The following is a 22,704-nucleotide window of genomic DNA, read 5'->3' on the forward strand; positions in this document are numbered from 1 at the left end:
TGAAGCATTGGTGGTTCACTGGTAGAATTCTTGTCTTCCATGTGGGAGACCCAGGTTTGATTCCCAGCCACTACCCGTCTGTCAGTGGAAACTTGTGTGTTGCTAGGAGGCTGAACAGGTTTCAGCAGAGCTTCCAGTCTAAGGCAAACTAGGAAGAAAGGCCTGGAAATCTACTTCTGAAATTAGCCAATGAAAATCCGATGGGTCATAACCTTGTCTGAAGCACAACCTATCATGGGGATAGCGCAGGACCGGGCAGCATTTCATTCTGTTATGCGTGGGGTGGCCTTGAGTTGGGGCCAACAGCTAACACCACCAACAGCTTGCCACCTATGCTACTAAATCTCGTTGCTACCTTTCATATGTAAAGGCACCACCATCATTCTTACAGCATCCTTGGGCCTTTCCTCTTGCACCACTGTTTGGTCAGCTTAGAGGAGGGAAATTTATCCAGAGGACAAATTAAGGCTCAGAGGGGTACAGGCATGTGTGCCTGGACACCCACCAAGGTCATGACAGGGCCAGGACTTGCCCCTCATCTCCAGCTCAGTGTTGCCTCCTGACATGAAAAAAGGCTTTATGCCACATGGCCAGTGTGTGCTGTTTGGGCCTTGCCTTACCTAGATCTTGCTCCTGAGGTGTGAGGAGATTAATCCTGACATATAGAGCCTCCTCCTTCCCACTTGGCAATCCTTTTTCTCTAACAGAAATACAACGATATCTCTTAACTGGTGTTCCCCGTGCTTCTCATTTTCCCTTTTTCTTATCAATCTAACTTCTATGAAGCAGCAGCCAGAGTAATTTTGTAAAGCACAGGTCTGTCCCTGCTTTTCCCTCGTTTCCTCTTCAGGCTCTTAGCATATGATTTACATGGTCCTTCCTATTCTGGAACCCTGGTAGTGTAGTGGTTAAGGGCTCAGACTGCTAACCAAAAGGTCTGCAGTTCAAATCCACCAGCTGCTCCCTGGAAACCTTGTGAGGGCAGTTCTACTCTGGCCTATAGGGTTGCTATGAGTCAGAATAGACTCAAGGACAATGGGTTTATTTTAGTTCCTAATCGGAGCCCTGCTGACCTCTCTTACCTCCCATCATGACCCCACACTCTGGTCCAGCCACAGCAGGTCTCCGAGTTTCCAGCTGGCCCATGCTATCCCACCTCCAGGCCTTTGCTTGTGCCCTTCCCTCTGCCTGGAACACTCTCCTTCTTTACCTGACTAAATCTTCCTCTCCCTTTCAGTTCCTGACCTTCCTAGGTATCCCCAGCCTACCCCTCATAGTGCTCTGTTCCAATTCCTTGTTTAATCATCCAGTTTCCTCACCAAAATCTGGGCTCTGAGACAGAAGGGGCTATTGTTCTCTGTCATAGCCTTGATACCTAGTGTGCTACTTGTCACATAGTAGGCGCTCAAGTATCATTTAAATGAATCAAGGCGTGTGCTCTGGTTGGAGAAGGAGCCAACCTCACTGGCATCTGCCAGCAGGGTGTGCAGGAATGTTCCCGGGGCATCCTCAGTGAGCTGTGCATGAAGTCCGTGCTGGGTTTGGCATATCCATTTTGTGCCAAATACCTGGAAGGGCACCCCGGGGAAGCCTTCTAATTGAGACATATTTGCAGCAGTGTCAGAGTCAGGGCCAAGAACTCCCTTTCTTACTTGCAGTATTCCCTTTTTCATTTAATGATGACTTATTTTTAGCTACCAAGCAAGGTGAGTTGATTCTCCAGATGCTGAGCCGTCTCCATTAGAAGCTCATCTCGGTTGTCCAGGGCTGCCTCCGCCTCACGCCGGAAACTGGCCCACCGCTGGAAGTACTCTTCGCTCACCACCTACGGACAGGAAAAGGCTTGATCAGAACCCTGAGTGGGTCTGGAAGCAGAATTTGTCCCACCTGCCTCCCTCTTCTAGGCCTCCTATGGGCTTGTTTGAGCTTCACTACACAGTTAGATAGGCTTTCTCCTAATGCTTTGTCTTTTAGCACTCATGAATCAATGAAGGATTGACCTTTGTGGTCCATTATCACCAGACATCTGCTGAGTCCCCTACTACTCCCTGGACACTGCAGATACAGCAGTGATCAAGACAGGCAGGGTTCCTGCATGCCTGGGCTTATGTGCTGGTGGAGGGCCAGAGACATTATCCAAGTAAATAATTAAAAAAATAGGAGTCCTATCAAGGAAATAAAAATGGTGATATGGTACAGTGTGACAAGGTGGAGGGAGAGCTGTGGGAGGGCTACTTTCATTTGGATGTTCAGGTCTCTTCTATGAAGTGACAGGAGGAAAAGCAAGTGCAAAGGCGGTGAAGCAGCCATGAACTTGGCTTTCCCTCTGTTCCTTGAAAACACCAGTAGGCTGAAGGATGGAGAGTAAGGTACAGAGAGGCTGGCAATGAGGGTGGAAAGGGAGGCAGCAGCCAGATCTTGCACAGTCTGGTAGACCACTGGGCATGGTGCCATGCAGGTGGAAATGCCCAATAACTGGAAGAACACAACTAGAGGCCGTATCTTCCTCCCTTGGAATCCCATAGTACCTTTACACCCCTCTGATGGCATCGTATGTATATCATCTCTTATAGCAAGAATGATCCTTTTGTCTAGACATCAAATATTCATTTGATGAGTGTCCCTCTGTGTGTGGCACTATAGGAAACAGCAAGGGGACATAGGTAGGCTTTTGCCATTGAGGAATTCACAGTCTATCAGGGGAGGTGAAATATGCACAAATAACCGCAATGGGACGTAGAAAGTGGTAAGGATATAATTACAATTTATTGGGTAGGGAGCACTTATCACTGCACCAGGCACTGTACATATGTTACCTTACTTAATCTCCATGACAACTGTATGAAGTAGGGAGCGCTAACATTATTTTACAGATAAGAAAATCCAAAACTCAGAGAGGTGAAGAAACTTGCCCAAGGTCACACCGTCTGATTAGTGGTGAAACTTGGATTTGTACCCAGGTGAGTCTGGCTGTAAACTTTAAACTCTAGACTGCTCTAAGTACTATAAAAGAGATGAAGAGCCATGGGGATTCATGGAAGAGAAACCACTTGTAGCTATCTAGAAATGTATGTCCATCTTAGATCACCTACTAGATTTTAGGTACCTCATTAGATGCCCCTGCTCAGTGATCCATAGCCCTCTTTGTAAGCCTCCCTTGCAAGAGTTGCAATGTCAAAAGCATGCAGGGCATGAGATAGGCAATCTAAATTATTATAGCAGGGCAATGCAATAGGGAGTGGTAGAGACTGTGGCTAACTGCAGAACACAACAAAACATATTCCTTATCAGGGTTCAGCTTTGACATAGCTCGAGCTGATTGTTGCAGTTTGAGAACAGAGGCCCAGTTTGCCACATCCTCCAAATTTCCAAGAGAAACCAGAAATCTGGATTTTTATATGATCACATAAAAGCCCCCAAATTTTAAATCTAGGTAAATAATGTTATTTTTAAAAGGATACTATGAAGCCAAAAATATAACATTAAAAAGTCATTTTATGAGTTGTGGATTACCTCTGACATATACAATAAGAAGCAGGAAATCATATAGCCACATTGATATACCATTCAGATTTCTGCCTCAGCAAAGTTGCTGAAGGCATGGATCTGTGTGGTAGCTCAGAATATCTAATCTTGAAAATATTATACCAACCAACCAATAGCAAAACTCTTTCAAAAAGAAAAAGAAAAGGTAGAAGCAGGGGTAAGGCCTCCCAGCTATTTAGTGATATTCAAAGCACTCTCGGAGGAACCCATTCTTACCTTCTTGGCGATGCACAGAGTGCGCAGGCCGTCTCTTGCATACAAGTCTAGATGCTTCTGGGTCCTGGCTTGGATTTTCCTCAGCTTCTTTTCCACATTACTGTCAGTCACTGTCAAATAGTCATTGTCCCCCATGAGGTCACATAGAAATGCTTGGGGATTCCTGTCTTCAAGACCCTGGAATCTCCTCAAATGACTACAAATACTTTCATGGAGAAGGAATTCCCCAAAGCCCACATCCGAGACACAAAAAAGCTCCCCTGGCTGTGAAGACGCCCTGGAAGGTAAGGAGGAGTCCAGGAGGAGCCCAGGAGAAGCCCAGGAGGCCTTAAGTTGACTACTCACTACATCCTATTATCAAAAGCCTGGCTAAGGAAAGTCCTATTTAAGGAAAGTAGGTGATCTAAGGCGGTGTTCCCAAATACCTGTTTTCATCAGAATCACCTGTGAAACTTAAATAATAGAGATTCCCAAGTCCAGTTCCAGCCCTGCTGAATCTGAACCTTCCAGAGCAGAACCCCAAGTCTGAATCTTTAATAAGTTACCTAAGTGATTTCTATGTAGCCAGCTTAGTCCTGGAGGGCCAAATGGCTGTGGAAACTGTTTCCTAAGTCTTGAAAATGCTATCCATCATCCTCTCTGTCATCATCTACCTCAGTCTTTGTGCCAAGTTAGGTCCCTAAATAGCTACAAACCTGGATCTTATTAGCTAAGTTCTTTACCACGTTGAGTTTGCTGTGTTAGGTTTTCTTTCTATACAAGAAATGGTTCTACAGTTTTTTTTTTTTTTGCATTTCCTCAAATCTAGTGTGAAAAATACTTCAATGTGTTGCTCAAAGTCCCCTTTATGAAATCCTACGTAGTGTTTTTTAGAAAAAAATTGTCTCTTGAAATTCCAGTACTTCTATGTATCAAGTAATAAGAATTTTAAGATTGATTGGCTGGTGCTGAGCAAGACTGATGCCAGTCATTGCTTCTCTCACCTATGACATCACAGGCATCATTAATCAATCATAGCGCTTTGTAAAGCTGAACTTGAAAAGGCTTTAAAATCCTTCTTAATCGGGGATGGACTGAAGTCTTTCGGGCCTTAAGCAGTGAACAGATATTATGCATTTTGCTCATTCCTCCACATAATGCAAAATCTAAAATGCAGTCCTTAATAATAAAATAAGTGTTATGGATTGAATTGTGTCCCCCCAAAAGATATGTTGAAGTCCTCAACCCCAGTACCTGTGAATGTGATGTTGTTTGGAAATAGGGTCTTTGCAGGTGTTATCAGTCAACTTAACACGAGGTAATATTGGAGTATGGTGGGTCCTAATCCAATATGACTGGTGTCTTTATAAAACAGGAGAAGAGACAGAGGGAAGACAGTCATATGAAGTCAGAAGCAGAGTTTAGAGTAAGAAGGAGCTCCCATGATTGCTGGCTGTCACCAGAAGCTAGGAGAGAGGCATGGAATGGATTCCTCCTCACAGCCCTGAGAAGGAATCAACATGGCTGAAATCCTACTTTTAGACTCCTAGTCGCCAGAACCGTGAGACAATAAATCTCTGTCTTTATTAGCCACACAGTTTGTGGTACTTTGCTACGGCAGCATTAGGAAACAAATCCAGTAAGTATAAGGAAGTCTAACAAAGCTCTGATTTTTCCCATCATACTACTCTAAAGGCTGTTTTATACAATATAAAAATTCTTTGGAAGACTGTTTCATTTTTCAGGTACTGCTGTTTTGCTGGTGCCTCAAGCATAGTCTTTATCTTCCCCTTGGCTTATTGAACACTATTTTCAATATTTTATTCCCAACAGCTACCAGTTCTTGAGATTAAATAAACCCTTTGTCTTCCACTCAGGCTGCCAGGAACAGCAGTCAAGTTGAATGTTCAAGCCCAGTAAATACATTAAACGTGGGGTTATTTTTCTCTCCTTTTCAAAGCTTGGTTCTTAATTCTTATAATAACATTAGATATGTGTCTTTTACTGGAAGCATCTCTACTCCAGTTTGGAATCTGGTGAGGAACAAATAAAGGGACATCTCCACGGCAGCTTGGATAGCTTCTGCCCAGGGAGAGAGTGCCATGGCTCCCTTGACTCAGAAGCACTGAAGTCACTTGTCTGCCAGAGTCTGGGAATGAAGAGGCCTAATTAGCTCCCTTCCCATTCTAAACACTAATCAATCCCCATGAACCACTTGGCCCTGATCCATAGCTGATAATGCAGGAGGCATAGGCTGCCTGGGCAATTCTAAAGCTTGGCTAGAATCTGCTGTCCTGGGAGAATCATAGCTCCATAACTGTCTTCTCCTTGTTAGCAATCAGGAAATGGCTGCACACTAATTCATGATGTTCCAGAATTGGACCATGATACGTAGGGACTTTGGAACATTTTTCTGGCTCAGTGTGAGTTTATGAAAATACATTTTGGGGAGGCTGGGGAAAAGGATGATAAGAGGGACACCGGAGGCTTCCCAGAGTGAATTGAACCTGGTTTAGAATTCCGGTAGTGCCTGGGATCTACCACCAGTTAGCCATGTAGCCTGTCCCAAGTGACTACCCTCTTTGGGTCCCAGGTGGCTTCTCTCCCCACCAAAAGGAGCTAGGATCACAGTGTGTGTGTTCTCAAAAACAAAAAACAGTCACATGGAATAGATTCTGACTCATGGCGACCCCATGTGTGTCAGAGTAGAACTGTGCTCTCTAGGGTTTTCAATGGCTGCTTTTTTGGAAGTAGATCTTCAGCTCTTTCTTCTGAGGCACCTCTAGGTGGACTCAAACCTCCAACCTCTTGGTTAGTATCCAAGCACTTTAACCATTTGTACAACCCAAGGTGCACCTAGGGTATTGTAATGAATGTCCTGCCACAAAAAAATTTGTGTGGAGATGGATAACCTATGTTTAACATAGTTTTACACAAATAACATGTGTGTGTGTGTTTTTTATGCATTTTTAGCCAACTGCATTACCTACTTATGCATTATTTTCCAAGGCGTGCTACAAGCGTTATATGTGTGGGCACGTTATTTGTGAAAAATACGGTAAGTGAATTTGGAAAATTGGAAACTGGGGTGAATAAATAGGTTTCTCTACTTGAAGGCCTCTCAGAGCCTTTAATATGCTAGTGCGTACTGGTGTTCTCCAAGGTGAGGAGATGTGGAATGTAGTGTGTTCATTTGACCGTGGAACCTGCTTTGAGGAGGGCATCTTGTGGGCCTGCTGACTAGGTGACACTATTACCTGAGCTCTTAATTACCACTCCACACCGCCTTTTAAACTATGAGTCCTTGGTTCTTGCAGCCTCATTGTGAGGTGGGACTTACCACGGGCCGGGTCTTCCAGCAGGTCCATGATGACCGAGTCAGCGCCCTTGGTGTAGACTATGATCTCGCCAGTCAATGGGTGCCTCACAACCACAGACATCCTCTTCCTGACAGAGTCGAAGCCCAGGGTGCAGAGAAGGTCGAAGGTGAGGCAGGTGCCCTGGGGCAGGCGCACAGTCACCTGCTCAGGTGTGCGGGACACCAGTGTGAAGCTGTAGGCATGGGCGGCATGAACCAGGGCCGCCTCGTCAGGGCTCTCAGCCTCATAACAGAGCTCAGGACTGGTCAGGCCCAGGGCCGGGCCCTCCAGCACCTCCTCCAGTGGAGGGCCCTCCCCAGATCCCAGGATGTCACCCTGGTCCCACGTGCTGCTCCTGTAGCCGCCATCAGTGGAGTAGCATCCACTGCACACAGATGAATCGTCTCTCTCATCCGAGTCTGTGGTGGGCACGTTGGTCCCCAAACTCTCCCCCAGGTCTGTGTCAGAGGGTGCCGTGGAAGAGAATGACTGGCTGAGGCTCAACAGCTTCAACCTCTGGAAGAGTTGCTGAATCTTCTCCAGGGACATCCCCAGAGCCTTGGTCGAGGATGAGATGGTGACCTTGAGTCAAGGAAGAAAAGTAGAACATTACTATTAGTGTTGGAAAAAATATTAAGCTGTCTTATGGCAGAAGATGATGTCATTTAGCAAGGTCATTATTTGTGATTTCTGTGATTATAGGTAAGTTTCCTCCCCTCAGTGGACCTCAGTTTACCCATCTGTAAAATGAAGGGGTTGGGCCAGATGTTTCCTCCCAGCCCTTATCTTCAGGGGTTGTCACTGCTCATTTTCTCCATCTTTTGACCATCCCAGTCTGATCATGGAGAAAAGAAAAAAAGGAGACAAATGCCAAATGTGTAGTAAGAACTCATGTTCCCCAAACCTGGGTCATAGCCCTGTCTGCTTTATTTTTGTGCGGAGTGTCTCATTTCATTCTCCCAGAAACTCTGTGGGCTACTCTCAGGTTATCCCAATTCACAGATGAGGAAACTGATGCACAAAGAGGTTGGTTAAGTGAATTGGTCACTATCACGTAACGTGTAAGTAGTGGAGCTGGAACTCAAATCTAGTCTGCTTTACTCCAGAGATTGGGCTCTTTTAACATTGACCTACCTGCCCGCCATTAACTGGAGAATTGAGAGTTGGATACTGTTCCTCCCCAAATGATTCTTCTTCCAGTCTCAAAAATACAGTTAATTTCTCAGATAATACTTCCTACCTGCCAAAGCTCCTGGAAGACTTTTGATAACTTGCCAACTTTTCAGTGGCTGAAAAGTTCAGGGTGCGTTGGATCTGGGCTTAATAAGGGGTGTTTCTGATTTGGTGCTGGGGTCAACCTTCTGTTCTTGGTTTCACAGTCACAGATCGTACCACCAATTATTCTCATCAAGGACTCACAAGGGAGCTTGGGTGAGAGTGTGTAGATAATTAACAAATCTACCTTCAGTACTAAAAACTAATTCAACGTGCTGCATTATCTCCATTAGCAGAACATCACGAATGGTGTTTTTACCCCCTACATGAACACAGATAGGTGGCACTGAATTGTACATGTAAACATCGTTGAGTTGGTGTATGTTCTGCTGTGTATATTCTCAACAACAATAAAAATAAATTATATTTAAAAACAGCAGATGGGGACATGGGTGGTTCAGTCGTAGAATTCTCGCCTTCCGTGCTGGAGACCCGGGTTTGATTCCCAGGCAATGCATCTCATGTGCAGCCATCACCTGTCAGTCAGTGGAGGCCTGTGTGTTGCCGTGTTGCTGAACAGGCTTCAGTGGAGCTTCTGGACTAAGACAGACTAGGAAGAAAGGCCTGGTGATCTACTTCTGAAAATTAGCCAGTGAAAATCCTTATGGATCACAATGGCCTGATCTGCAAAAGATCATGGAGATGCTGCAGGACCAGGCAGTGCTTCATTCCATTGTTGGTGGGGCCACCATAAGTTGGGAACCAACTCAACGACAGCTAACAACAACATATAAAAGCAGAGGCTAGTATGCGTAACATTATTATGAGCCATTATTGAATAATACAGAGGGTTTGCCATGTACTAACCACATACCTTTCGATAAGTTACTTCTGCTCTCTGAGCCATAGTTTATTCACTTATTAAATCCAAGGACATACCTCATACAGTTGTTGGGTTGTGAAGATTAAATGATTATGCAGGTAAAGTGTTTGGCATGGTGCCTGGCATAGAGCAAGTGCCCAGGAAATATTAACTCTGCTGACAGGTTTGACACAAATTTGAAAGCTACACAGAGACCTCATGTATAATTTTATTCATTTTATTAAAAAATGTGGAAGCTGAGGGCAAGAAAGGATCAGAGACTTGTTCAAGATTTCCCAATGATGAAATGGTGACACTGGCTAGGACCTACGTGTCTTGTCTCCCTGCTGAGGGCTTCTCCCCTCTCCCTTGCCCCACCTCGACCTCCTTTCTTGTCCATCCCTCCCATCACCAATCCTTACCCTCTGCCTGGGCTCGGTGGTTGTAGAGACCATGACGGAGTTGCAGATGGTCAGGGCCAGGAAGAAATCAGCAATGGAGGAGGCAGTGGAGAGGGAAGGTTTGGCAGGCCTGGTGTCTGACAAGGTCTCCAGCCACAGGGCAGCATCCCGCACCTTGGTCAGTAGGCTTTTGTCTGGGGTCACATCTTTTTCCTGGGAGAGAAAGGTCTTGGTAAGGGATTCCCCCAAAGACATTGGGAAGATAGGCCCTCTCCAGCATAGCCCCTTCCTTGCATAGCTGGGGAAAGAATGGTGCAGCCTTGCACTCAGCGTATCTTCCCCTCCTGCAGGCCTGGGATTTCAGATGGTTATTGATTCCTCCCTCTCCCTCAACACTGCATGTCCATCAGTTACCAGGTCCCGGTGGTTCTTCCCTCTCGGTGTCTCCCCTGCACTCATTTCCCATGCCTGCTGCTTCCAGCTGACTTCAGACCCCCTTGCCCTCAATCCTGGATTTCTTCATCAGCCTCTATCCTGATGTTGCTCTCTCTCACTTCTTTTCTTTCTAACTTTCCATACGTAGCACTACCAGCCCATTCTTCCTAAAACACCATTTTCCTCATGCTTGGTCTCAAAAAACCTACTCAGTCTCAAAAACCTTCAGGAAATTTCCATTGTTAGCATGATCAATTCCAAACTCCCAAGTCTGACTTCTATGTTCTCCCACAATTTGCACTTCCTTTCTTCTCAACCCACCATGGGATTATAAATGGAATAAGAGGAATCCTTCTTTCTCAGGAAACAGATTTCATTTTGTTGAGCACATGAATGGGATGTCTTTAACGCTTACCACAGAAACCAGAGCTGGGAACAAGCTTGGAGGCTGTCAAAGCCTCTATTTTCCTGATGATGAAACTAAGTGCCAGAGGGGAGGGAAGTGAACTGCTCCAGATCACACAGTGAATTACAGTCAGAACTAGAATCGCTCTCACCTGACCCCAGCCTCTGACAAGTATTGCCTTGCTCCAACCTTTGCGAGCCCCCTCATTATGGATTACCAAACGCTGGCACAGTTAAGACAATTTAACTAGCCACGTACTCAATGCCCATTTACCCTACTGTTGTTGTTGTTAGGTGCCATTGAGTCAGTTTTGACTCATAGTGACCCTAGGTACCACAGAACGAAACACTGTCCGGTCCTGTGCTATCCTTACAATCGTTGTTATGTTTGAACCCATTGTTGTAGCCTGTGTCAATCCATCTTGTCTTCCCCTTTTCCACTGACCCCGTACTCTACCAGGAAATCCTGGTGGCGTAGTGGTTAAGTGCTACAGCTGCTAACCAAAAAAGTCGGTAGTTTGAATCCACCAGGTGCTCGTTGGGAACTCTATGGGGCAGCTCTACTCTGAACTATAGGGTCACTGTGAGTTGGAATTGACTTGATGTCAATGGGTTTGGTATTTTTTTTAATTTTGTACTTTACCAAGCATGATGTCCTTCTCCAGGGACTGATTCCTCCTGACAACATGTCTAAAGCATGTAAGATGCAGTCTCGCCATCCTTGCCTCTAAGGAGCATTCTGGTTGTACTTCCAAGACAGATTTGTTTGTTCTTTTGGCAGTCCATGGCATATTCAATATTCTTGCTAACACCACAATTCAAAGGTGTCAATTCTTCTTTGGTCTTCCTTACTCATTGTCCAGCTTTCACATGCATATGAGGTGACTGCAAATACCATGGCCTGGGTCAGGTGCACCTTAGTCTTCAAGGTGACACTTTGCTTTTCAACTCTCAACCCAAAACCAGACTCACTGCCGTCGAGTCGATTCCGACTCATAGCAACCCTACAGCTTGTTAAATACCATAAGGGGAGAGGCTGTTTGTCTACTGATGTGTTTCCAGTGCCTGGCAGATTGCAGGTGCTCAAAAACATTTGTTGACAGACTAGAAAGAAAGGTCTGGTGATCTACTTCTGAAAATCAGCCAATGAAAACCTTATAGATCACAACAGAACACTGACTTGCTTGCTTTGGACATGTCATCAGGAGGGATCAATCTCTGGAGGAGGACATCATGTTTGGTGAAGTAGAGGGCCACAAGGATGTGGGAGACCCTGGGAGAAATGGATTGACACAATAGCTGCAATGATGGACTCAAACATGTTAGCAATTGTGAGGATGATGAAGGACTAGAAAACATATCATTCTGTTATGCAGAAAGGTGCTATAAGTTGGAGTCAACTCCATGGCAGCTAACAACAACACAGCAAAGTCAGGCACTTTGCCAATTGCTTTCACATACGTCATTTAATCATCTTAGCAATATGAAGATAGTTACTACTATTTTCCCATTTTAATTATAGGCAAGTGCAGCTTATTGAAGTAAAGCAACTTGTCTAAGTTCACCAAGTTAACAGAATAGCTGTGACTTGAACTCAGTTCTGTCCAAAGCCAGAACCCTTAAACATGATATCAGCATTTCCCAAAGCACCTGGGGATTGTTAAAACGCAGATTCTGATTCAGCAGGTTGGGGATGGGGCCTGAGCGTTTGCATCTCTAACAAACTGCCAGGTGGTGCTGATGTTGCTGGTCTGAAGACCATAGTTTGGGCAGTGAGGGTCTATGCTACATGGCTGCCATTTTGTGTGCTTGGCTAATGAAAGAATAAAGGGGAGGGAGGGAGGGAGAAAAGGGAGCGAGGGAGGGAGGGAGGAAGGAAGGAAGGGAGGGAGGGAGGAAGGAAGGAAGGAAGGAAGGAAGGAAGGAAGGAAGGAAGGAAGGAAGGAAGGAAGGAAGGAAGGAAGGAAGGAAGGAAGGAAGGAAGGAAGGAAGGAAGGAAGGAAGGGCAGAGGTGCCAATAAAACCTTCTTTACTTTTCTCTGGAACCCTGGTGGTGTAATGATTAAAAGCTATGGCTGCTAACTAAAAGTTTGGCAGTTTGAATCCACCAGCCTCTCCTTGGAGACCCTATGGGACAGTTCTACTCTGTTGGCTAGGGTCACTACAAGGTTTTTTGTTTTACTACTTTTCTCTATTGCATTCTCTCCAGAGAGGTGGGATGGAGTACGCCCACAGAAGGAAGTGGTGGTGAATTTTGGGGGAGACCACCCCACCCAAATGCAAATTTTATGGCTAGGAAGATTTTCTTCTGCCTGATGGTTACTGGAAACATTTTGCAAGGTGGCACTTCTAAACAAAGGCTATGCTCAAATCTTCACCGCTTACAGACCAGGAAAAAAAAAAAGCATTTCATTTTCCGTCTGCCAGTACTGTAAGCATTGGCTCAGATCTTACCACTTTCTTAAGTATATTACCTCTGCCCTAAAGCCATAAATTTTATAGCAGACAATTAGGAGCCAATAACTGATGCTTCCTTGTTCTTCGTAGTAAAAAACAAAACAAACAACACCACATCAGTTAAAAAATACCCATCAGTTTAGAGCAAAGGGTCAAGGAAACCAAAAACTGGCTTCTTTAGAATATGGTAGCATGCTCTGCTATGCACCTGGGGGTTTCAAGAGGGAGGTTCTGGTTGAGTTTACAAAGGGAAGGCAAAGAACTGGTGGGTGCCAAGAGATTAGCTGATAAGACCGGGACCAGGTGGGCAGGAGGAGGGAGATGCAGCAGGCAGGTAGAAGATGGTTCCATGAACCTTCCAAGAATGGGTGGGGGGGGGACTGGCCTAGGGCTGCCACAAAAGCTCTCTAGGGATCAATTCAAGGATCTGCTACCCTAAAAAAAAAAAAAAAAAAGCTACCCTAGCCGCATATATTTTACTGCCTATTGAAAGCTTGGAAGTTCATTTCCATGCAGAGGAACCATGAAAGAAAAGCGTGGTGATCCACTTCTGAAATATCAGCTGTTGAAAACCCTACAGAGCACAGTTTTACCCTGACATACATGGGATCGCCATGAGTCAGAATTGACTTGATAGCAGCTGGTTGAGCCCTTCAAGGCAGCATATAGCATACCCTTCAGCAAAGGCCTCCCAAACTGTGGAAGGTACTTATTTGAGCCTGTTGAGGTTTAATTACTGGTCTCCTTAGAGAGGTTCTCAAATCTTGCTGGTCACTAGAATCATCAGAAATAAAAAATGCAAATACTCAGGCCTTATCCTAGATCGAATACACCAGAATCTAGAGGAATAGGGTTCAGGTGTTGTATATTATGAAACTCCCCAGGTGATTTAGTGTATAACCAGGTTAGAGAACTCGCTCAGAGAAAGGATAAAACCACTCACTTCCCCTTGATGCCATCAAAGCTGGGGACATTTGTCCAAGGCATACAACTTTCCTTTAGAAAGATCGTTTAGATGTCTATTAGTTATTCCTTTGTCTAGAATGCATGATTTTAAGAATAAATCCCTAACCCCATGAGGCAGAACAACAATTCCCACTTTAAAGGTTGGTAAATTGAGGCTTCCAGTTCAGTAAGCTGACCAAAGTCACAGAGCTAATACATGGCATAGATGAGATGAAGCGGCGTAGCTGAGATTAAAACATAGGGCCTTTGACCCCAAATGTGCCAAATTCCTACCTGGAAGGGATCTTGCCGTTCAGTATAATCATTATGTTATTTGATTTTTAGAACAACCTGGTGAGAGTTGTAAGCAAAATTGTTACAGACGGTGGTTGCTTAAGCAGAATCTTGTGAAAATGTAGATTCTGATTCGGAATATCTGGGGGCAGCAATGCACATGCTCAGTAGGGGTTTGAACTAGAACTAACTGGTTCAAAGCCCTGTGCTTAATTAAGGTTACTCAGCAAGCTAGTCCCATTGCCGTTGATTCCAACTCACAGTAACCCCATAGTGACCCCAGCAGAAGAGCTAAAACCAGACCTATATTTCCTAACTCTTAGCCCAGTGCCCTTCTGAACAACTACCCAAGGACACTATTGGCCTACCAACCCCAGGTTTTCAAGCAACCCAACTGCAGGACCATGTACTTAGCAGCTCATAAAGAAAACAACATCGCCATCCTTACCTACTCAGGCAACAAAGAGTGGGACCTTAATCTGTGTGCCAATTTCCTTATTGCTCCTGAGTGAACTTAGAATTTGCCTTTGAAACTGCCAGCCTGGGCAGAAGGATGACATTCAGGATCTGGAGGCAGCTCGGGGGTTAATGTGTCCCTCTCACTGACCATCAGCTAAAGGCCCCACATGAAAGTTATATGGCTGGTACAGGGCTGCAGTTTTTCGGGCTACTGAGATTTGTCAGGCTAAACAAGCAGCAGCATACCTGTGTGTTCCAACTGAGATTCACAAAAGGGTCTCGGTTGGCCTGAGTGATCTGCTTCTGTAAAGATGTTGTTGTTATTAGTTGTCGAGTCTATTCAGACTCATGGTGATCCCACGTGTGCAGAGTAGAACTGCTCCATAGGGTTTTCAAGGCTGTGATCTTTTGGAAGCAGATTGCCACGCCTGTCTTCCAAGGAGCCTTGGGTGGGTTTGAACCACCAACCTTTTGGCTAGTAGTTCAGTGCTTAATTGTAAAGATTACAGATTAAAACAAACAAAAACAAAAAACAACAAATGACCTATGGAGCAGTTCTACTCTGTAACACACGGGGTAGCCATGAGTCAGAATAGACTCGAGGGTAATGGGTTTTGTTTTTTTTTTTTGGTTTCCTGGCCTGGAGGAGATGTTCTCAGGCACATGGATGCCCATGGTACCTAAAACTGGAAGGTGCCAAAAGATACAGAGACTGCAAGGCTCAGAACCTATGCCTAACAAGAGTTCACTTAACAAATATTTTGGTAAAGTGTTGGAGGAAAAGCATTCTATTCAGACAGGACAATTAAATAAGAGAAAGATTTGACAGTGTGCATGTCCTATTGTTGTTTTACTTGGGAAAATGAAACAAGCAAACAAATATCTTCTCTCATATGTTCATGTGAGTCATATGTTTTAACACACCGTTACTGTATTTTATCTTTTTTTTTTTAATGTTGTATTTCTATATATGACACTAATACAAGACAGGCAACTCAACTTTATACTCACCCAAAGTTAGGTAAGTAACAACCCAGGACACACCGATTCACGGCACTTCTTTGTCACAGTCAGAAAATCCAGTCCTGAGTTATGATTACTAGGATACTAGGTAGTAACATAGAGAAATGCTTTTGATGTCATCTTAAATTAAAAGCAAAACAAACAAAAAAAACCCCTGCAACTATGTACTATGGTTGCAAAAATGTTAAATATATTTCATGATGTGTGTGTATGTATGTGTGTGTATTAATGAGGGATATAATGAGTAGAAGGAAATTTCCCAAAAGGATCATTTTTCAAAATCTGATTTTCTAATAATGGGATAATAGCATGTTAGGTCCCTTCTGTTAGTATGTGTCTCTTATTCAAGAGGCTCTCTGTGCTTCGCCTGTAAGTACAGAAGATTCCAGCTCATGTGTTTTCACGTTCCCTGGAGAAACAGCATGGTGTGGTATAAAGATGAAGGAAACAGGAGTCAGGAGACCCTGATTCTAGCCTTGATTTGTGGGGAATGCTGTGTCATCCTGGGGAAGAAACTTAATCTCTTTACCTGCTACCTGGATGTTGAGTGATGGCTGTCCCAAGGAATCAAAGGTGAAGGGATCAAAAGTTGCAAACCTGAATGTTTTAGGGATGAGGCAGATAACCTAACGGAACGAAGTGGGCAGGAAGCTTTGACATAGATGCTGTTCACTGAATAACCATTTAAGGCTATTTTTTATTACCATACAAAGTATATTCTCCCATTCTTCCTTGAAACATGCACGCTTTACAGACTTATCTTTTTGTTTTCCTACTTTGATAGAACCATGGGTATGACAAATATTTCTCTTTTGAGTCGGGGTTGACTCAATGGCAACTGGTTTTTGGTTTCTTAACTGTATTATTGGAAAAACATGTGTAATGATAAATGATGCCGCGTTCATGTCAATGATGTAGATAAGTAGGGATGGGGGGAACTGAAGATTACATGCCCAGTTTAAGTGGCATCGACTCCTTGACTCAAGCCAATTATTGATGTGAGGAAATTCTGGCCTAGTGTGGAGAATTTTTCTAATTCCACTTTTAAAAAAAAATGCTAGAAATCTAATTTTTATATGAAACCTCCCAATTTATAAGCAAGAACACAGATTTCAAATGAAAAAGAATTGTATGTACCCAACAAAATACACACAGGGTCAAAGGCTGCCATTTTGAGAGCTCTTCAAGGTTTATACGGCCTTTTCTCTTCCTCACCCCAGAACCTTCTCTGGCTCTCCCATGACAGGACACTTAAAATTCGAAAGGGAAAAGCAGGGACTTACTATGGGGCTGCTGAAGGCCACAGGAGGCTGTGAGTTTTCACAGCGCCCCATGGACCTTTGTCGGGAGTGGCCCTGGATGGGCACCTGGGCACTCTGGCTCCTCCTCAGAGGCTGGGCACCTCCTTGGCCTCTTACAGTTGTTGGGCCCTGGGCCCATCTGGATGGGAAGGACAGGCACTGGTAGTGGGTCCACTCTTCACTGTCTGAGTCCAGCTCCTTTGGGGTCTCCAGTCGCTTGGCTGTAAGAAAGAAGTCTTGTCATTGCTCCAGTAATACCTTGGCTGTGTCATGACTGGGGAGATCCCAGGCTTTGTGGGTGGGTTGGAGTAAGAGCACAGGAAGGACTTGTGCTGCTCTGGAAGACTGACAACTGGGCTGCTCTGACTGGAGAAAGAGGGTGGAACTAACCTACATTGGTTCAGATCCTGGCTCTACCATCTACTTGTTATGTGGCTTTGAGCTTTGACTTACCTGTGCCTCTATTTCTCTATTAGGGGTTCTTAAAAAGTACTTAAATAAAGAAGTTGTTTTGAAGACTTAATGATATAATGTGTTAAAGTGGTTAGCACACTCTAAGTACTGGTAATGATATTATTATTAATACTCTTATTTTTAAAAAAGAGAAGCTCCTAATTAAATGGTTAACTACCACCATGGCAGAGGGGGCAGGGCTGCCTGTAGTATCTCCTTCTTTCTCTTTCTCCGTAGTCCCACCCAAAAGAATGAATGCTGCTTCCTTGAGAGTTTCTTCTCTTAGAAAGTATGTGTGTGTTTACATGTGTTTATGAGGGATGCCTGGAGGAACTGGGTCGATTTTATAGGCCACCGTCAGTCTATGCAAGATGACAGTCCAGGCATTTTACCATTTTACAGCCATATCTGCTAAGTTGCAGCTTTGCCTCAGTGAAGGTCCAAGAGACCAGTTAGCATGGAAGACATTTCCTGGGTGTGTTAAATCTAACCATGAGCCCAGACCTTAGCTTGTCCTGACATCTCAGGTAAGGTGACCTGAGAAATTCTTGAGCATTGGCTGTACAACTGGGATACAACTGGGGCATGTCTCTAATCCATTTCTTTCTTTCTTTTTTTTTTTTTTAATAATTTTTATTGTGCTTTAAGTGAAAGTTTACAAATCAAGTCAGTCTCTCACATAAAAACTTATATACACCTTACTACATACTCCCAATTGCTCTCCCCTCAATGAGACAGCCCGCAACCTTCTTCCAGTCTCTCTTTTCGTGACCATTTTTCCAGCTTCTAACCCCCTCTACCCTCTCATCTCCACTCCAGACAGGAGATGCCAACATAGTCTCAAGTGTCCACCTGATGCAAGTAGCTCACTCCTCATCAGCATCTCTTTCCAACCCATTGTTCAGTCCAATCCGTGTCTGACGAGTTGGCTTCGGGAATGGTTCCTGTCCTGGGCCAACAGAAGGTTTGGGAACCATGACTGCCGGAGTCCTTCTACTCTCAGTCAGACCATTAAGTCTGGTCTTTTTATGAGAATTTGGGGTCCACATCCCACTGTTCTCCTGCTCCCTCAGGGGTTCTCTGCTGTGTTCCCTGTCAGGGCAGTCATCGGTTGTAGCCGGGCACCATCTAGTTCTTCTGGTCTCAGGATGATTTAGTCTCTTGTTTATGTGGCCCGTTCTGTCTCTTGGGCTCGTAATTACCTTGTGTCCTTGGTGTTCTTCATTCTCCTTTGATCCAGGTGGGTTGAGACTCATTGGTGCATCTTAGATGGCCGCTTGCTAGCATTTAAGACCCCAAATGCCACTGTTCAAAGTGGGATGCAAAATGTTTTCTTAATAGATTTTATTTTGCCAATTGACTTAGATGTCCCCTGAAACCATGGTCCCCCAACCACTGCTCCTGCTTTGCTGACCTTTGAAGCATTCAGTTTATTCAGGAAACTTCTTTGCTTTTGGTTTTGTCCCATTGTGCTGACCTCCCCTGTATTGAGTGTTGTACTTCCCTTCACCTGAAGTAGTTCTTATCTGCTATCTATCTCCAATCCATTTCTGACAGATAAAAGAAAAAAAAAATCCTATGTGTAAATCACACGAGAAGAAGATCACTGGAGGGGTAACACGTATGAGATCACCTAGAGTTGTTGTAAATAAAAGAAAGGTTAGAGATAATAAGAACAATCCTGAGCTGTGACAAAAAAGCACACGGAAATAGTAAGCAACTTGCCAAAATGCCACAAGCATCTATGGGAAGCCAATGTCTTTTATCCCCTATTCTCTGAGGAGAGCAGGATGTTTCCTTCTAGAAAGAGGGATGGAGACCCTTGGGAGCCCCACTTACCATTTTCTTGGTGAGAAAACTCGCTGCCCATGATGGTGCAGCGCCGGAACACCATCTTGTTCTCGGTCAGAGTCCCTGTCTTGTCAGAGAAAATGTACTGGATCTGGCCCAGGTCCTCAGTGACATTGAGGGCTCGACACTGAATGGGCACATCGGTCTCTTCATCATACAGGTCAAGGTCATTGTGCAGGAAGAAGACTTGCCCAAGCTTCACCAGCTCAATGGACACGTACAGAGAGATGGGGATCAGCACCTGAGTGGAGACCAATTCCCACCATGTCAGAAACCAGGCTGGGCTCCCTGTCTCAGAACCCCAATAGTGGATAGTGAGTGGAAAGCTTGGTGAACTTTCTCAGAGAAATTAAAGTCAGTGGCTTTATGCCTCCCTTGGAAACTTATTGGAATTCCTAGGTGAATCTGAAAAAGAGGTATGACTTCTTCAACCAGTGATTCAAACAGTGTCAGGTAGGAAGTAGGCTCTCGCTATATATTTGTTTAATGCCTGAGCTGGTGGAGTAAGGGGGTGTTAGCACCTCTGTCCAGGGCGCCCTGACAACCTTGAATCTCTCTGCCACAGAGGGCTGCCACCCTTTTTCACAGGCATTCAGACTCATCGTTGATTTCTGGCCACTGATTCAACATACGATATTTACTGAGTACTGGCTATGTGCAAACACTGTTCTAAGTCCTAGAAATAGTAGTGAACAGAGCAAGATCCCCAGCCTTGATGACCTCACATTCTAGTGGGAGGATATTGCCTGTAAATAAACAAATAAATATGTATCAGGTAGGGAGAATAAAGAAAAGAGGGTAGAGAGTGAGGTTGGGAGGGGCTGTTCTATATGCCAGACCTTTGTACAGAGACCTGGAAGAAATAAGGGGCATGAGTCATGAGGATATCAGTGGGAGGGGCATCCCAGGCAAAGGGAAAAGCTAGGGCCAAGGCTGGGCAGTGGCAGCATTCTGGGTGTTTGAGGAGTAATAGTAGACAGGCCTTGTGGTTGGAAATACTTGAGTGAGGAGTAAAGGGGTAAGAGGTAAGGCCAGGGAAGGAGCCGGGACCAGACCACTTAGGACCTTGTTGGCCATGTGAGGACTTTGGATTCCACTCCGAGTAGTAGTGAAACCATGACTACTAACCTAAAGGTTGGAAGTTAGAAACCACCCAGAAAGGTCTGGCAATCTTCTTCCTTAAAGATTACAGCCAAGAAAACCCTATGGAACAGTCCTACTCTGTAACACATGGGGTACCATGAGTGGGAATTGACTCAATGGCAATGGGTTTTTTTTTTTCTTTTGGTGCAGAGGACAGATAGGATCTGACTCACATTTTAAAAGGATTACTTTGTAAATGAATGAATGAATTCAATAATTAAATGATTAACCAATTAATTAATTAATGTTTGAAAATGGTTCACCAATAAGAAGACAATGAAATACCCTTAAATGTTATAAGAAATCTAATGTATATGGATCTTCATTAAAACAAACTAAAACCTAACCTTATCTTTCCATAAATTGTAACTTCTTAGAGAGCATAAAGATTATTTTTTTCATCTTTATATCACTGTTTCACATTTTCTAGGTGGTCCATATGTTTTTTTCCTCCTATTGTAGGGTCAGCTCTGTTCTTTTCCTCCTCAATCAATCAAATGCTAAAACACTAACCCGTGATATCTTTCTCTCAATATTTGGGGCTTGAGAGTTCGCTGTAGCTCTCTGCACTACTTTATTTTCTCTTGTTCCCTAGTCATTACTGCTTTACCTGTTCTATACCTGGCAAAGGGACAGGTGCACATAAGTCACTGTTGTAATCTTACTCTTAACTAGAAAAGACTGCTAAATATTTTCCTCAAGCTGGTATTTGAGGGGGACAGGGGGATCCACAAAACAGGGCTGGTCTTGACATTACCCCAAATGTGAATACTTTCGAAGACCTACAAGAAAACATTAAACATTTCCCCATCTCAGTCCAGCTATTCTTTTTTGGAAGTCAGTGTTAATTTTTCCTTATTTTCAAAAGTTGTAGGCATAAAGGTCACAGGTTCACAGGTCTTCTTAGGCCCCTAATTAGGGAGGACTTCCTACCTGGAGCAGGATGATCATTGTAAGAAACATGTAGAAGCCCCCAAGCGTAAGGGGAAGGAAGTTCCCATTGGCATCTGGTACATCGAAGGGAGGGTGTTCTTCAAAGGTTCTATTCCAGAGGCTGTGACCTGAGAAGAGGCAAAGCAGAATCCCCACTTAATCCTAAAACTGGTAAATTATATCAGCCCTTGACCCATTCGCAGAAAGGAGTGTGCTTTGGAGGAACCTGTTCATATTATACATGGCATGGCTCTCTTTATGTATATTCATTTATCTCTAGAGAGGCCCTTAATACACCCTAAACTTCAATTGTTTGATCAGCATTAAGTCTCTTCTATCAGAGGAGACTAGCATGGGAATCACATTGCAACGAAGTCCTGTTATACAGGGGTTGGAAAAAGAGAAAAGGACATGTGTTCTTTTCAGTCGTGTGGTAGGAATTGCGTGACGGGAATCTTGACAGGCTTGTTCCTTGACCTTCCTTCCTCATCCTTCCATCTATCCATCCATCCATCTACCCACTCATTCATCACCCATTCATCCATCCTTCATTTATCCCTTATTCCTCCATCTATTCATCCACCCACCTGCCCACCCACCCATCCACCCATCCGCCCATCCATCCAGCCATCCATTCACCCTTCTGGCCAACATTTGGTATATTCAGGGAGGAGTTAGTCCTAGGTCTTGTCCTTAAGAAGTTCCCTACTGAGTTAGGGAGACACATGAGTAAAAAGGAGAAATCCTATATAGTGTGAGAGGGGCTACGCCAGAGCCTGAAATGCTCTGAGAGCCCTTGGCAACCGTGCCGGATATAGACTGAATCTTCTGTTTCATTTTGTCTAGGGGGATAACAACAGCTGTCATCTGAGGATTATATGAGATGAAGTGTATCCAGCACCTGCTACAGAGATTTTTGAATCTCAGTCTCCTCAGCTGTTAATTAATAATCCTACATTCCCCATAGAGTTAATGTGAGAATAGAATAACCTGTTGTGTATAATGGAGCCCTGGTGGTACAGTGGTTAAGTGATACCACTGCTAGCCAAAAGGTCGGCAGTTCAAATCCACCAGCCACTTCTTGGAAACCCTAGTGTTCATAGCGCTTTAGCCCAGTGATTGGCATGTGGTACGTGCTCAATAAACACCAGCTGCCTTTCCTAGCTCCAGGGTATGAACTATAGGGAATAAAAGACATAAGGAATGCTGTCCTGCATGAAGACCCTTTCTCACCCAGAGGCCTGAACCAATGCTATCATTCACATTAGAGGAAAGGAGAGTTACAGACGTGATGCAATTTAAAGGTTTTTTATAACACAGCAAATGACTAAGAGCCAAACACATGGCATGCAGTAAAGGCCACCGCCTTTCAGAGGATCCAGACAAGACCTTGGGAGAAGCCAGAGAAGATTGCACGAAGGAGGAGG

At 44.3% G+C, this 22,704-nt stretch overlaps 1 protein-coding gene across 3 annotated transcripts in view; it reads right to left on the reverse strand.

Annotated features, from left to right (window-relative positions):
* ATP10B (ATPase phospholipid transporting 10B (putative)) overlaps positions 1-22,704 on the reverse strand; it is a 216,885-nt gene that overhangs the window by 46,966 nt on the left and 147,215 nt on the right. For all 3 annotated transcript variants that reach the window (XM_049874266.1, XM_049874264.1, XM_049874265.1), the window contains 7 exons: positions 21,278-21,405; positions 19,190-19,442; positions 16,880-17,118; positions 9,600-9,791; positions 7,082-7,682; positions 3,763-3,872; positions 1,699-1,825 (listed from right to left, as the gene is read on the reverse strand). In XM_049874266.1, coding sequence (XP_049730223.1) covers positions 1,699-1,825; positions 3,763-3,872; positions 7,082-7,682; positions 9,600-9,791; positions 16,880-17,118; positions 19,190-19,442; positions 21,278-21,405 — 1,650 coding nt within the window. The remainder of the gene's footprint in view (positions 1-1,698; positions 1,826-3,762; positions 3,873-7,081; positions 7,683-9,599; positions 9,792-16,879; positions 17,119-19,189; positions 19,443-21,277; positions 21,406-22,704) is intronic.

This window comes from Elephas maximus, chromosome 2, assembly GCF_024166365.1.
Source record: "Elephas maximus indicus isolate mEleMax1 chromosome 2, mEleMax1 primary haplotype, whole genome shotgun sequence".
NCBI classification, from domain to species: Eukaryota; Metazoa; Chordata; class Mammalia; order Proboscidea; family Elephantidae; genus Elephas; species Elephas maximus.